We start from the raw sequence: 15,883 nt of genomic DNA, 5'->3' as shown, positions 1-15,883 counted from the left end.
GAAGTGTGTCAAATATTTAGTGACATGGACATATTTTATTATACCAAGTGCGCTGACATGTCTTCCCCTTCCTTTAGTTTCATACAAAGTAAGTCCAGTTTTCATTCAAAGTAAGTTTTGAATACCAAAACTATTTTAAGCTAGACTTTTAAAATAAAATAAAATTTAAAAAAACGTTAGATGCCCGCAGTCTCAACAAACGTCCTCTGGTACTACAAAAATGCTATCCTTGTCCTCTATTCCTCCAGATTAATGTATACAGATAAAGTAATACTATTTACCATTGTGCACATCTCCTGCATGGGAACAAGGATTCTGACTTATTTGTATGACTTATTCCAATGCTTAATAGGGACTTAAAAATACTGCCATATATCATTTTAAAAATCAGCGTCCAGCCTGATATTTAAGCAGCAACATGAACTGGTTTCTTTCAAATTTTTAAAGGTTTACTACTAAAATTAAATTCACAATTGAGCTGGAACTTTCATTTTATGCTTCAATATGCCAAAGTGTGCATTAAACTTTAAAAGTACCGGCCAATTTTATTTACATGGGATTGTTAATTGATGTGCAATCAGATTGTGTAATCAAGGTGTTAAGTAAAAAAACCTCATTAACTAAACTAATAGGTTTTCTAACACAGATGATTTGATTTTGCCTTATCCTCTCCAAACAGGGGGCTTGTTGTGGAACTCCTTGCTTAAATAAAAAAGAAAGCACTCATGCAAGCACTGACAGAAAGATGAGTTGTGTTTTGTTACTGGGTTTTTTTGGGGGGGGAGGGGGGGCAGGGGAGAGAAGAGGGAATAGAGGAGGTAACAAAAGGGTGTGAGCAGTAAAAAACAGGATAACCTGGAGAAAGCTGATTATGGATAATGACAGAATAGTTAAAATACAACTGGCAGATAGAATGCTAGTTTATTTTATTAGTCTCTACTTACACAATATCCACTGATATTAAAATGTTCTAGAGTAACAGAAAGTAAACTACTTACAAAAGCACATCCACAAGCTATAATTCTAAACAAACCTGATATCAAATTCATACCTGGTGGGTCCATAAAATCGAAGTGCACCAAGTCATCTATACCAAGTTTTTTCAGCTGTAACACCACAGATCCCAAGTTGGATCTTAGAATTTCAGGGTAGGTGTTGTCCTGGCACCCACAAAAAAACACAAAACACAAAAAAAAAAAAACAAGTTTGTTTTCCACTTAGCTTTTAATTCTCCCGCTTTCCATCAACCTTGAACACCCTGGCAATATTTAGTAAAAGTGAGACACGGTGGGTGAAGTAATATCTTTTCTTTGAGCACTTTAAAAAGAAAGTCTGTGGGTTATGGAGTTGTTGTACTTTGTTCCACTTTTTGTTTTTGTGATGGGTGGAGCTACCAAGTTTTCGGAGGCAGGGGATTGTTTCAGGTTTCTTGTATGGTAAAGCAATTTTTGAGATTCTACATTCAAGTAATCTTACCTGCATTTCAGTTTTGTACGCCTTCTCCGTATAAAGCCTGAAGCACTTGCCTGGCCTAGTACGACCAGCACGGCCAGCTCTCTGCTGAGCAGATGCTTTGCTGATCGCTGTCACCAATAGAGATTCAACTCTAATACGAGGATTGTATACCTATGTAATAGTGGAGTCCGAAGCAGGGAAAAGTAAAGTGAGTAACACGCACACATAAGTAAAAATGCTATGCAGGAAATAAAAAGATGTTAGTCTAAATTTTCAAACACTGCTTCTAACTGGAAGATTATGTGCATTCATTAATGTCAGAGAAACTTTTGGCTACAGAAAACAACTGGATTGGTAATGGAAAGCTTCAAATACATTTGCCCCTCTAAACTAAGAAATGTTTACTTTTCAACTCATTTGTTAACATCTTTTCCAGGTAGGCTCCCTGTCCACTTTTGATGTGTGTGTGTTTGTTTAGCTTATAAGATTCTCATGGCAGGACTAATGTCTCTCATTTGTTCTATATAGTGCTAAAAACACTACTGGTGCTCAAATAATTCCATGCAAAAACAGATAGCCTCAATGTAATTATAAGGTTGGCTAATCAAGTACTGAGTGGTCAGGAAATCAAAAACTTGTAAAACTGTGCTGATGACATAAAGCAAGACTATTTTAAAACATAATTAATCTGTCATGTAGTACAAAATACAAACTGGAAATTAAAGAACTTTCCTTACACTAGATACAATACATGTAGTCTGCAGACTTGCTTGAATTTTTGTTTAAAATCTATGTTAGGGTGTTACAAAAAAAATTAGTTCAGTACTTATAAAGGTATGGACATCTAATGAGAAGGCCCCAAGATCTAAGCTGCACTAGCTATGAATTGATGTAAATAAAATATGTATGCATTCCTCAACTCAATAGCTTTAAACATTCACAAATATAATATTAAACTACTTGAACGTGTTTTCTTCAAAGCTAGTTTGTTTTGTAGATCAAGACAAAAATTACTACAACTCACATATAGGGTTATATTATAAATTAGTCTCAGCTCTATAGTTTATTTCACAGTGATTTTTAAGGCTCTCAAGAGACTATATTTTGAAGTAGAAGTAAACTAAGGAGACAGTGTGGTTTACACACTAGAGCATTGGACCAATACTCAGGAGGCCTCGGTTCTATTCCTGGCTCAGCCACTACCCTGCTGTGTGACCTTAGGTAAGCCACTTTACCTCCTTATTTCCCATCTGTAAGTTGGATCTTTGTAAAGTGCTTTGAGAGCTAACGATGAAGAGTTAGGTATTTGTAGCAGTAGAAGAATTTTATCTCTTCACTTGAATACTGAATTTGCTGAATTTTAGTGATGAATTTCTCTACCTTAATGTTGCATCAAAACAAGGGTTATTTTTGCATGGAATTATTTTTTAAATTTGAAAAAATGCCAATGGATCTTCAATTTTATGATCTAGTTCTGTATGGGCTGATGCCTCCTGCACACAGTGAGACATTGCCAAAGCCGCCCTCTCTCAAAGAACTCATAAGACAAACTCTGGGCCAGATTGTAAGGGACCCTCATGATTTAGATTGATTTTTAAAAAAAATTAAGCACTTCATAATATTCCAATGTTTTCAACTGCTATAACTTTAGATTAATAAGCCACAAACACAGTCCTACTGTATATAAGTGAAAATATTTGGACATGCAACTTAAAACTTGCCCCATTTTTTCAAACACAGCTTTTGCTTAAATCTCAGTCTGCAAAAACAGGCGGAAATCAAATAATCCAACCATATTTTAGTTATGCACGTACGATATTTGACTGCACCGATGGGATCTTGATGATTTTTCTTAAAACATGTGGAGATCTAATGGATGAATTGCATTTGCTCAAACTTTAAAAAAGTCATTTCTGGACTTGAAACTAAGACCATTCTAGCCCAAGAATTTCAGAAAAGGATGAATAATTAAAAGGAGAGGATTGGAGCAAGTCTGTAATACAAGTTAGACCTCTTCTGTTGCGCCTCATCTCTGAAGTCAACACACAACAGTAATTTTCCTTTCAATTGAGTAGGACTGGACACTATATTTTCAGTCCAGTGATAGCTCCTTCAAATGGCCTGAGTTTCCTGTAGAAAGCAACAAGGCAAAGCTTTCCTTTGGTAGGTGAATGTGCTACCATCGTTGCACTTTCAGCCCTACAAACGGGTCCTGACCTCTGCTGCACAACTATTTGTCCACTTGGTCAGCCCATATCTTTCACACCTCCTTTCTACAGAGACTGAACCTGTGCTGCTACTCCTTCACCCCATACCTGTCCTGGGCAACTGTGCAAAAAAACCCTAAAACCTCTGACCAACACCCCTGCTCCCTCACAAATAAAACACAATAGAAGCAAACATTTGGCTGCTGCTGAGCCATATGGTAAAGAAAAACATTTCATGTAAGAGCTGCAGAAACAAAATCCTGCACTGCTATTGGTGACATTACATAACAGGGAAAGGAAGGTCTGGGAAAAGAAAACATGGAAGTCTCTGTTCCTGTTTTCAGTTTGTCAGGCAAAAGTAGAGACATTCACAGCCAGAACACCAAAGGCCTAATCTTCCCCTCACAAGATGAGATTTCTCTTTTACAAAAGACATTAAACAATATTTGTAGAAATTAAAGACATATATGCAAGCCACATTCCCAAACATTTTCTGCCCTAATTAAGCAAGAAGCAATTTAGGTTAAGACATTTACCTTTTGCTTAGCAAATCCAGGATCAATCACAAACACAACACCATCTATTGTTAATGATGTTTCAGCAATATTTGTGGATACGACAACCTGTAGGGGAAAAAAAAGAAAATTTGTACATCAAGATACAGATACTATAGTAAATATAAACAACTTAAACATGCAATAATACATGCAGCTATGATGAGAGCAGCAATTCAGTATCCACACTAACTTTCTGAAGTCTTGAGAGCAAATTCTCAGTTGCACTACGTTAACCACCATTTAGAGGTGTGACCTAGGACGCAGTCACAAACAAGAATAAATCTCACTGGAACCTATAAACTGGCATTCTGCTGATGAGAATGCCCTGATTTTGTCCACGAAGAATTCTCCTCTCTCCCTTATTTTCTCCATTGAAAACTCTAAATAAAGTTACAAAACATGCCGGTTTAAAAATGAAGTTCAAAGAGCTAATACTTCATACTGATGTTAATCATGGTTTTACACCTCTGTTTCACACATTGCAGGTCCAAATCTATTAAAATGAATGTTACCTGAAGGATTCAAAAATGTATAAAATCAGTGAAAACCAGTTAACTAGAATTGCAATCATGTGTTACACAATGTACTACAGAGGATACAAATATGAAGCTTTTCCCCAGTCGAGACCTGAATTCAGGGTTCTGAATATTTTCTGCATTTCTTTCCCTCCTGTGGGTGCTAATGAAATCCTCTATTAACAATCACAGAACCCTGAATTAAGATCTTGGTAAGTAAAATCCAGAAATGTCCATGTGTAATTATTCAATTTTAAAAACAGTCACCAGAGTTCATATTTTTAAATTACTGCAGTAAAATAGTTGGACATTTAAAGTCCAACTTGTGTTAAATCAAACTGATTTTCATGGCAAGATTCCATTCACTTAAATTATACCTGTGTGTATAAGAATTAAGTGGAACACACTCCACCACAAAGCATTAAGTTGCCATTGAACTACAGTGACTGTAAATAAATGAAGTTAAAAGTTATTCTTCTACGTGAGTGATTTTTACTTGTTTAACTACAAAAGTAACATCTCTAGAACTTCTCTAGCGTAACACCAAGGGAATTTAAACATGCCTTTCACCTGTGAATTGCAAAGTATTTTATAATGGTAAATATCTACATCTGATGGATTAGGAACTTGAGGCAAACAATATTTGTCCCAGATAAGAACAAAGTCAGTGACAGGGTATAGCCCCCCAGTTCCCTTCCCCTAACCACTTTGCTACTCATTACCCCAGCAAGAAGATTTCTATGCAAGCCCACACTCTAAATGCTGCTACACAGTTAAAATAATACAGAATTTGGAAAATATTTCTGTACTGAACTGGAATTGTACCAAATTCAAACAAGAAACAGTACGTCATACAGAACGGTTCAAACAAAAATTAATACATTCATCCAGATGTCATCAGTACAAATTCGCCACTTAAATAAAAGCCATAAATATTTGAAAAAATTAAAATTATAAGAGAACAGCTTGATTCATTTTCACATTAATTCTATTAATCATTTAAAATGTAAATTAAACTAGTGACCGTGTTAAAGGGTTAAATTAATCCACCTCCATAAACTACATACACACCCTGATCTAGCTTGCTATGAAATACTTAATTATTTATTATAAATACATTTTTATATGAGCCTAACATGCATAACATTTTTAGCTCTGCAGATGTGCCTGGCATCCGTGCCCACATTCCAAAAGTCCCAACTGGGAGTGGAAGTCGTTGGCTCCACCCATAATATTTAATATTCCCCTGAAGAGCCTATTGCCAATTGAGGCACTTCTGCTGCTGAAAATTGTATGGGCTCACTTTGTTCCTATGTGCTCCGTCCACATAGATCCAGTAATAGTTATTGCACGCCACAATCTCCGAAGATGCCACTCAGCATATCAGGTGAAAAAAATATGCACTGCCCAAAGCTTCCACAGGCCAAACCCATTGTAAGTTTCTATTGTAAATGTCACTTGAAACTAAATGATAAGCATACGTGCTTAACCACTGTTTTAAGTATGTAAAAGCCTTTGAAAAAATCTGACACTTAAAACCAAAATGGAAGTTGAAACATGAAAAATTGTTTCGAAATTAAAAATAAATCGATGCTCAATTACACAAAATATAAGTTATGACTATTTAACAATTTACCTGGTTTTGTAATTACAAAGTGGTTCTATTAACTTGATATTTAAGTACCTATTTAACAATTTGCTTCACATAATTTTCTTTTTAGAGACTTGTTTAATTTAGTTATTTATTTGACTATTAGATTAAAAATTGTATTTCTATATACAATGGCTTTACCCAGTGCCTCCACTGAATTTGAAACTGTTTATGACAATAAAACAAGTTGGGATTTCAATTCTGGTGTGCTCTATTTATATAGGTTAATTGACAAAAGTAGAATTTCATGATATATGACCTGAGTTCTCTTTTCATTTATTCTAAATGTGTTATAAAAACATTCTGTTTTTAATATATATTTAATCAGTGAAAACCAATCAACTAATAGGAAACGCAAAGTATCCTTCCATTATAAGTGCTAGAACTAGGGGTGCTGGAGGTGCGGCTGGCTTGAAGGGGATTCCATTATAAACAGGGTTTACAATTTGGTTCAATGGTTCTCAGCACCACCACTATAAAAATTGTTCCAGCACCCCCACCTTCCATGAGATAGCATGAATAGCACATACGGCAGCAGATCTCTGGCATACTAATCTGAAGGAAAACATGCTCCTCCTTGCCCATACGCCAGGCAACAGTTTATTCAGTAATTGCAAGAGAACAGATCTAATCACTCTTTATTAAAAAAAATATAAAAACAAGTAACGGGTCTGTACTTTGTGTTTATGCCAGCAGTGGGGGGCCTACAACAAAGATATTTACTGATTTTCTCTACTGTTACACCAAGGGATACAACAGTTTAGTCTCTCTCCAGTTTGACTACAGCTCTGCTAAATGTTAGGCCTGTTAAAGAAGTAAGCCATACAACTTTCAGACCTGACTTTAAAATATATTAAATATACCTGAATTAAGATATTATGCTTGTGTAATATAGTTAGATTTCTTCTTTCTATAATGAATTAATAATACCAAGCCTTTTGAAATGTGCCTGCAAAATCTAATAATTTTAGAGGAACTGGAGTTATGACAATTATTGTGTTTATTTGCTTTGCAACCACTAGGAATTGTTGGCAATTTTTTTTTAGAAACCTATGAAGTAACTTAGGGGCCCAAATTCAGTTTGAAAAGTGATGTGGGCTCCTAAATCACCTGTTTTTAAATTTTACAGCCTTAAAAATTTATTCTAATTTAAAGGATTTTAAACAGAGTAATTAGACATCAATACAACACTTGGAAAAGTATAACATGATGGCATCGAAGCAGCATTGCTTCTTGTTTATCTAATCTTGAGTTAATAGAAAACTTGGCATATATGGTTTATACTTTGAAAAAATATCTTAAAAGTATGATTATCTAAAAAAGGCTATCTGAAGGGTAAGTACACCACTACTGGCTGTACCAATAACTTTCATAAAAGATGCTATGCCATAATCCAAGTTCTGGCCCTTGTTCCATCCACACAGTTAAAATTCAGAAAATCACCTTTCATGTTGACATTTTAACTCCCAACAACCTGAGGCTGCACTCTGGGTTGAGTATTTTGGCCACTAATAAAGATCCAGAAATCAGAATTTATTTAACAAGTTAATAAAACATAAACCAGAAGAGAATAAAGCTTACTTTTTCATTACTATATTGTATACAGGAGAAAAATAGTAAACATTTCTGTCACTAAAGCAACCAAATACAAATCAGAATAGAGAGAGAACAGGCACCATTTTTACTTAGATACTTTAGATTAGAAGCCATTGCATGCATGTTTTTATGACTGATTTTGCCCACAATTTATACTTTTCCAGTCTAGCAATCCTTGTAACACAATACTTGCTAAGGTTAGAGTGCACTGTTGAACACTAGCACTGGTTTTGTCAGCAAGGGATGCTGAAAGCTGTGTATATGTTATGCACTTATCAAGAAAACCAGACAAAGGAAAATTTAATGAAATACAATGCTATCACTTGCTCATCACTGAGAAGCAATTTCATTCATTCAAGTCATTTACTAATACAATCTTGTTGCTGTATTAGGTTCATGATTTCAGATTGTATGCTTTCTGCAATCAACTTCAATAGGAAAAAAGGAGAATTTCACTGGATTTAATAAGTGATTTATTCATCCAGAGCACAAGAAGTTGTCACTAGTATTCTACATGCACTGTACTGCACTGAAAAGGCAATAATCAAGGAACAAATCCTGCCTAGAGCACATACAATGATTCAGCTTTGACCTTCAAAATCTTCTGTTCAACTCTGTTACAATTTAACATAGCCAGTGTAGGGTCCAATTTTTACGTGACCTTAATTTTCCACATAGATTAAAAAAACTAAGTGACTTCTACTGTCATTTATATCCAGATGCACCAAAACTACCAATCTCAGGTCGTAACATGTAATTTTTCAGTTTTATGGTAACCCCAATAGGCCAAAGGAGTTGGTATAATAAAGGAAAGGGGATCTCAATTCAGGGTATTTCCCAGAGAAGGAAAAAATGGCTTCTGACTTCCATTATTATTATTTTTCGATTTTTAAGAATTCCATGGGTTAAGATAAACAGACTAGAAAAAACAAAAATCAAGAGACCTTGCCTTACAGCATCCCTTGAAGATCAACAGATAAGGATTCTGCTGAGACCAAATTCCACATTCAAGATCCCTTAACTGGCCACCCACCGCATTTAAAATAAGGATTTTGTCAGACCCTGTTTCAGCTGATTTGAATTATCATGGTATTCGATGAGCAAAGTATTTTCTGATAGTCAGGTCACATCTGATTCAGAGCGTTAACATTCAACAATTCAGGGCTTTGTAAGTGGAAGTCTGTGCCTTGAACTGCACCTGGAAATAAACTGAAATCCAGTGCATATCAAAGCAAATGTAATATTTACGTTGACAGCATCCCTGTAAGTCCTTAACCTAAGAAACATTTGATTACATTGCTCAAGACTGCTTCAAAATAAGAGCTGAGACCTAGCTTTCTATTTGTTGCTGTCCGAATACATTTGATATTAACAACGGAAACTCACTATATTTAATCCCCCCACTACAATAACTGGTTAGATAGTACAGCACACTAAGGTACAAACATTTTCTGATACAATTACCTTTCTTCCTATTGCTCCGCTTGGTTTTTTAGGAGGAGGAGGTTCAAAAATCCTCTGCTGTTGCTGTGGGGGAAGCGTGGAATATAACGGAATGATTTTGATGTCACCCACTTCAGGACCCAAATCATCAATTTCACGCTTTATCCTCTTACAGGCTTCATCAATCTCCTACAAAGCAAAAGTTGGTAAGAATAAAAAGTCATGAAAAGACTCACTTTATTTTAAAAACTTTGCATGGCAACTAAATTATTTCCAGCTATAAAACAGCAGATATCATTTTTACTTTTAAAACGAATCTGGGTGCTTGCAGAACTTCCAAAGGGATTTCCAAAACAGTCCATGATACATGTTCATTAGAATACAGAAGTTGAGGTAACAACCTTATTTGCATTCAACACCCTTTTTCTTTTAGTCAGTTTCCTAATTAAATTCTCTATAAATTGTACTAAAATTGAAATCTCTCACCCAGGAATATTAAACTGCACTCATGACCTTTTCAATTTTCACAATCTAAAAGAAATTGATGTGCAAGATATTTTAAATAAGCCAATTAAGCTTTAATGTCACGTTTCACTAATGCAATTATATGGAAGATTTGCTTCATTGTACCTAATGAGAACAAACACCTTTACAGTATAAACACGGATGTTCAAAAACCAGAGAGAACCCAGTCCAATATTTTAGAGTTTCTTTTAAATTTTTTTTTTAAATTCCATCTGAACTCAAAATCACTGAACTATTCTCAATCAATCTGAATGAATGCTGGAAGAATATATTTTGTGTATTTCTATAGTACCATGGTATCTAGTTTCTCAACTACAGAAAATATTTAATGCTGCCCATTCATTTACAACTCAATTTCACTTTAACATAAATTTCATTTAAAATATGTGAAATGATCCCTAATTATGGGAAGGTTTAATTAAAATAGGAAATTATAAACAGCAGAATTTTAGGCCAGTTGCTAGTGATCCAATGAAATATTCTCAGGATAGGAAACTATAGCAACCCCTGCTGGTATAATTGAAAAATGTCAGTATTAGCTATTGAGAGATCCCTCAAAGAGCCCTCATACTAAAGAGGGCTGAAATTAACAGTTTTGATTAAAAGAGGAAAACAGTGTTTAACAAAAGTCAAAAATTACTTCAATGTATGTCTAAATAAGGCCAGAGATCCCTTACCTTATATAACTACAAAGAGTCCTGTGGCAACTTATAGACTAACAGACGTACTGGAGCATGAGCTTTCGTGAAGTGGGTATTCACCCACGAAAGCTCATGCTCCAATATGTTTGTTAGTCTATAAGGTGCCACAGGACTCTTTGCTGCTTTTACAGATCCACACTAACATGGCTAGCTCTCTGATATAAATAATTAAGCGCCCTTTGTGGATTATGCTGTTAAATTGTCTGATTAACCAAGAAGAATTTTTTTAAAAAAGTTAATCTAAGTCTCTGGAATTCTCTCTCTGAACCAAATGTAAGAAGGTCAAAGTTACTTCTCATGTTAAAGAAAGCAGCAACGAATTGCTGCAACATCTATTAGATGGAACCTATAAAAAAGCATGGGAAATAAAGGAACATTTTACTAGTGTTTCACTTTCCTGCATATTATTATTTGATATCAATTCAGTGTCTACAATTTATAACACTACATGCATCATTTTACAATGTTGACAGATTAACACCCAACGTAGGCACAACGAAGCAGAAACTACACATGGTTTGCCAGCTTTCTTCTGACGTTAGCTGAAGTGATATTTGGTTATACAGACCTAAGTTTCAGATCTTCTTGTAAGTTTAAATATCAAAGAGGTAACCGTGTTAGTCTGGATCTGTAAAAGTGACAAAGAGTCCTGTGGCACCTTATAGACTAACATACATATTGGAGCATGAGCTTTCGTGGGTGAATACCCACTTCATCGGATGCATGTATTCACCCATGAAAGCTCATGATCCAATACATTTGTTAGTCTATAAGGTGCCTTTGTAAGTTTAAATATACTAGGTATTTAAGATAAACCTCTTCTAGACAAAGGTAAGCCTTGCAAATTCCATGTTTACTTTCATAAAAAGTCTCCAAGAATCTGGGCTAAAATGGGCTAATGGTCTGTTAAACAAAGGAGGAACTTAAAGTCTTAAGTCAAACTGCTTCAATAGACTCAAAAGAACCTATATTGTAGCTTATGAAATGGGTGAATATTCAGAAAGGAGTAGCTAGCTCAATGCAGAAGTCTGAAGCTGTTAGGCACACTGCCCTTCCTGAAGTTGGAACCACACTTACCAATGTCCAGGGTACTTATGTTATCTAGGCACTTCCATTACAAATATTAGATGTGTCACAGGTAAAATCAACAGTCGAATGATCAACAAAATAAATGCACCTCGCATCATACCTTGAAAGTCAAAAGACTAGCTCTGATGGGATGCCACTAACAAATGCCAAAGACCGGCCCCCTCAAACGATAAAGCCCTGCTGCTGGTCACAAAGTGCTTAAATTTAAATACTAACTGTAGGAATCTCACAACTAATTTTATGTTTAAACTGAGTTTAAGACAAGCAAGCAGTCTGTCAGTAAGCAGCAAATAAAAAAGCCAGGTGTCTTTTTCAAAGCCACACATTTCTCTTCAAAAAAGGAGAGGCTGTATTCTGTACCAGCAGGCGCTTCCAAATATAATTTCAAGAGGAGACTATTTTAATGAGTTCTGATTAGGATAACATGGAAATGACAAATGCATAGATGACCATTGCTATAGTTACTATGTGGACCTTATAATCTCCTTCCCAGCTGCACATGGTGAAGGGCAACAATGGCTACTTCTGCTAGTCTAGAGCAATAGTGAACTCAGGAGGATCCTGTGGCTAGGAACCATTTTGATGGAAAGACATGGAGTGTCTCCACCCTCAATAGATGGCATATTATTTCTCTAAATACTTCCCCCCTGGCAACAAGCACTACTTTAGCCTTATCTATAACCAGCTCCCTTTCTTCCAAATCATTGCCTCTCACATACTAGGGGTCAGAAGCACATAAAAGCATTTAAAATATTCACTTCCAACTATGAGCAGAACAGACTTTTCAAAGAAAAGAGAGCTCATTTCTAAAAAGTGGTCCTGAGATATGCTAATTTATAAATGTATACTAACAAAAATGTGCTATGAGAGCATTAAGGATTCACAGCTAAGCATTCAAGAAACAAGAAATGCTAGAGAGTTAAGGCGTAACTTTATCCCTTTCTATGGACACATTACAATGTCTTGAATTACACAACCATGCTGTATTTTTCAAGTACCAAACAATTTTTTCTTACAACTTTTTCTTACAATCATTGTAGCATCTTGTACTACTCTGTGGATTGCAAAGTGATTACATAAACAAAAGAGGCTTCTCCGGAGCCCTTGCTTCATTCACTATTCATTATTCTGAGAAACATTTTTACAAGGCTGTAGATAAGTCATAGGGTATGATGCATGATTTGAGAAACAGCATATGATCAATGAAACTTCACAATAACGTATTCACATAAAGAGACATCTCCTAAAGGTGTACATTAAATTAAGCTTTGAAAGAGGCTAGGTCCCATGTACATGTCATACAACATGCTCATTCATCACAAGCTTCCAGTAAACATTATGTACATATATAGCTGTTACCATCCATAAATACACAGTGCATGCCAATTACACTCATACCTATTTCATTAGAATTTTCCCTGTTGCAGCTGCATTTAATGTAGATGAGCGGAGAGCAATTTGTAAAGACTTATAGTATGGCAAAATCAAAACCAATTTTCACCGAAACATTCAAGAAAGAGCAAGAGCTACAGTGCAGGTTACATACTGTAATATTTTACTGAAAAGGCATTTAAGCAAACGAGGGAAATGTGGTCTAGATGAAATTACGATTAAGTGAGTGCACAACTGGTTGAAAAACCCTACCCAAAGGGCAGTTATCAATGGTGTGCTGTTAAACTGGAAGGATGTATCTAGTGAGATCCCAAGGAGGTCTGTCCTGGATTAGGTGCTAAATATTTTCATTAATTATTTGAATAATGGAATGGAGAGCAAGCTTATAAAAATCTGGAGATGACACCAAGCTGAAATGGGTTGCATGCACTTTGGAAGACAGGATTAGAATTCAAAAAGACCTTGACAAAATTGGAAAGTTGATCTGAAATAAACAAGATAAATTCAATAAAGACAAGTGAAACGTACCACACTTTGGAAGAAAAAAAAAACAAATGCACAAATACAACATGGGGAATAACTGGCAAGGGAGTCGTACCACTGAAAAAGATCCGTGAGTTAAAGGGAATACAAACTGAATACAGTCCAACTATGTGATGCAGTGTTGAAAAAAGCTAATATTATAGGGTGTGTTTAATAGAATTGTCATATAAAGACACTGAAGTGGCCTCAGATAAAGCAATTTGTCCAGTTTTGGGTGCCACACATTAAGAAAGATGTTGACAAACTGGAGAGAGTCCAGAGGAGAGCAACAAAAGTGACAAAAGGTTTAGAAAACACTTTCTATGAGATAAGGTTAAAAAAACCTGGGCATGTTTAGTCTTGAGGAAAGACAATGAGGGGACCCAATAGTCTTCAAATATGTATAAAGACAGTAATCAAGAGTTCTCTATGCACTGAAGGTAGGATAAGAAATAATCAGTTTAATCTGCAGCAAGGAAGATTTAGAAAGTCTTTCTAACAATAAAGATACTTAACTACTGGAACAGGTTAACAAGCAAGATTGTGGAATCCCTGTCACTGGAGGTTTTTAAATGTAGGTTAGACAAACACCTGTCAGGGATGGTCTAGGACTAGATATACTTAGCCCTGTCTCAGCACAGGGGGAATAGATTACATCACAATGACCCGTCAGTGGACTGGCACTGGTCTCTAAGATCTCCCTGATACAGTTTGGCAGGCATCAAGCTGGTCCTTGGTATCAAAGAGGTTGAGAAACACTGGATTAGATAACCTCTCGAGCTCTCTTCCAGCCCTACATTTCTATGATACTACTGTAGTGTTTGAAGATTTACTACAGTAATCTGAATTTCTCAAAGTTCCTTAATATATCTACTACCAGGTGTTATTTAATTTAAAAGGCATCTGAATACTCAGTTCAAACCTTCACATGCACTCAGTGATATAGAACTAAAAAAATAACGCATTCTATGGCTATGCTAACAAATGTGGGGTGTCTGGGCCTTTTAAGCTCTTCAGGAACATGCCCTAGCAAGGAAGAGATATTGACTTAGATACCCAAGTCATATTAAACTACCACGGCTTGATAGTTTGTAAAGCAGAAGGTAAGCAAGAATTCCAGACTGAAAGATCAATTTCCCAGACATCTTGGTAATTCATGGTAGTTTTCTGAGATTGTCCAAAGCCCATATTTTATTTTCCAGAAATATAACTAAAGAAGTTGGGTTTACGTGCTAGGTTAAAAAAAAATTCAAATTCTTAAATTTAAGCAATCTGCCTTCCAAGAAACTGGCAGGCAGAGACTGGTGTTATCCATAAATCCTTGGCCATAACCATAAGACCTTTAAATTCAACCAGACCGAGTACCTATCAATGTTCCAGGTTAGATGTCAACCTGGAGATCTTGGAAAGCTCTATATCTAATGAGCCTTGATGAGGTCTTGAAAGGATTTAACCATTTTCCAGACCTGTCAAGCAAGTGTCCCAATCATCATATCCTCTAGAGAAAAATATAATGTTGTTGGGATTATAGCCTGAAGTGTTTTCCTCATCTGTGGATTTCCAGTAGACTCGCTGTGGAGGCTAATCAGCAGGTTAGAGGCTAATTTCTCAGATATTGTTGTATGGCTGGGGGGGGAAGGGGGGGTGTAGAAGAGGAGGAGAAACAGGACTAAGCAGTGATCTCTACTCCTATTCCACCTCTGACTGGTGGCTCCAAAAGTGGGTGGCCATGAGACCCAAGTGCCCCAAGAAATACAGCTGGAATAAGAATAGGGTGGTGAACAGACAGTCCATGTGAAAAAGAAGACTAGAAACCCTGAAGAAAGTTGGACTGTGCTACGCTGTGCCAAAAACGGAATTGAGAAAGGGGGAATCTGAAGCAAAGGGCCCACAGAGCAACCCAACGACTCCATCCCAGATTACATCAAAGCAGATTACAGTAGCCCTCTAATTCATTCTTTGTTTTATTTTAAGTATCGTGTCTACCACCCTACACTTGGTTGAATCGAGATAGGCATCTACTTGGCTGCATGGAAGACAGAGCTTGAGATGGGGATAGAGTGAAAATTCTCTGCCTGTATCCCCTCTTAATGAGGGTGTGAAACTGGAACCAACCCAACTCTGGTTATGGCCTAATTCTCAGCACGGAGGATGAAGACTTAATTTTTGCTGCTTTCCTCTGACCTCTCTCCAATTTGTCCATTTCATTCCTAAATTGTAGTGTCCAGAA

General features: G+C 36.1%; 1 protein-coding gene across 2 annotated transcripts in view; it reads right to left on the bottom strand.

Moving 5' to 3' along the window:
• The window catches only part of DHX15 (DEAH-box helicase 15), a 66,667-nt gene that overhangs the window by 22,433 nt on the left and 28,351 nt on the right, over positions 1–15,883 (bottom strand). For both annotated transcript variants that reach the window (XR_007773561.1, XM_050947580.1), the window contains exons 6-9: positions 9,446–9,613; positions 4,199–4,285; positions 1,477–1,626; positions 1,052–1,160 (exon numbers count right to left, since the gene is read on the bottom strand). Coding sequence is in view for 1 of the 2 variants with exons in the window: in XM_050947580.1 (XP_050803537.1) it covers positions 1,052–1,160; positions 1,477–1,626; positions 4,199–4,285; positions 9,446–9,613 (514 nt within the window). In the remaining variant the exon portion in view is untranslated. The remainder of the gene's footprint in view (positions 1–1,051; positions 1,161–1,476; positions 1,627–4,198; positions 4,286–9,445; positions 9,614–15,883) is intronic.

This window comes from Gopherus flavomarginatus, chromosome 3 (assembly GCF_025201925.1).
Source record: "Gopherus flavomarginatus isolate rGopFla2 chromosome 3, rGopFla2.mat.asm, whole genome shotgun sequence".
NCBI classification, from domain to species: domain Eukaryota; kingdom Metazoa; phylum Chordata; order Testudines; family Testudinidae; genus Gopherus; species Gopherus flavomarginatus.
Note: the sequence above shows the minus strand (reverse complement) of the source record. Positions and strands in the feature narration are given on the sequence as shown.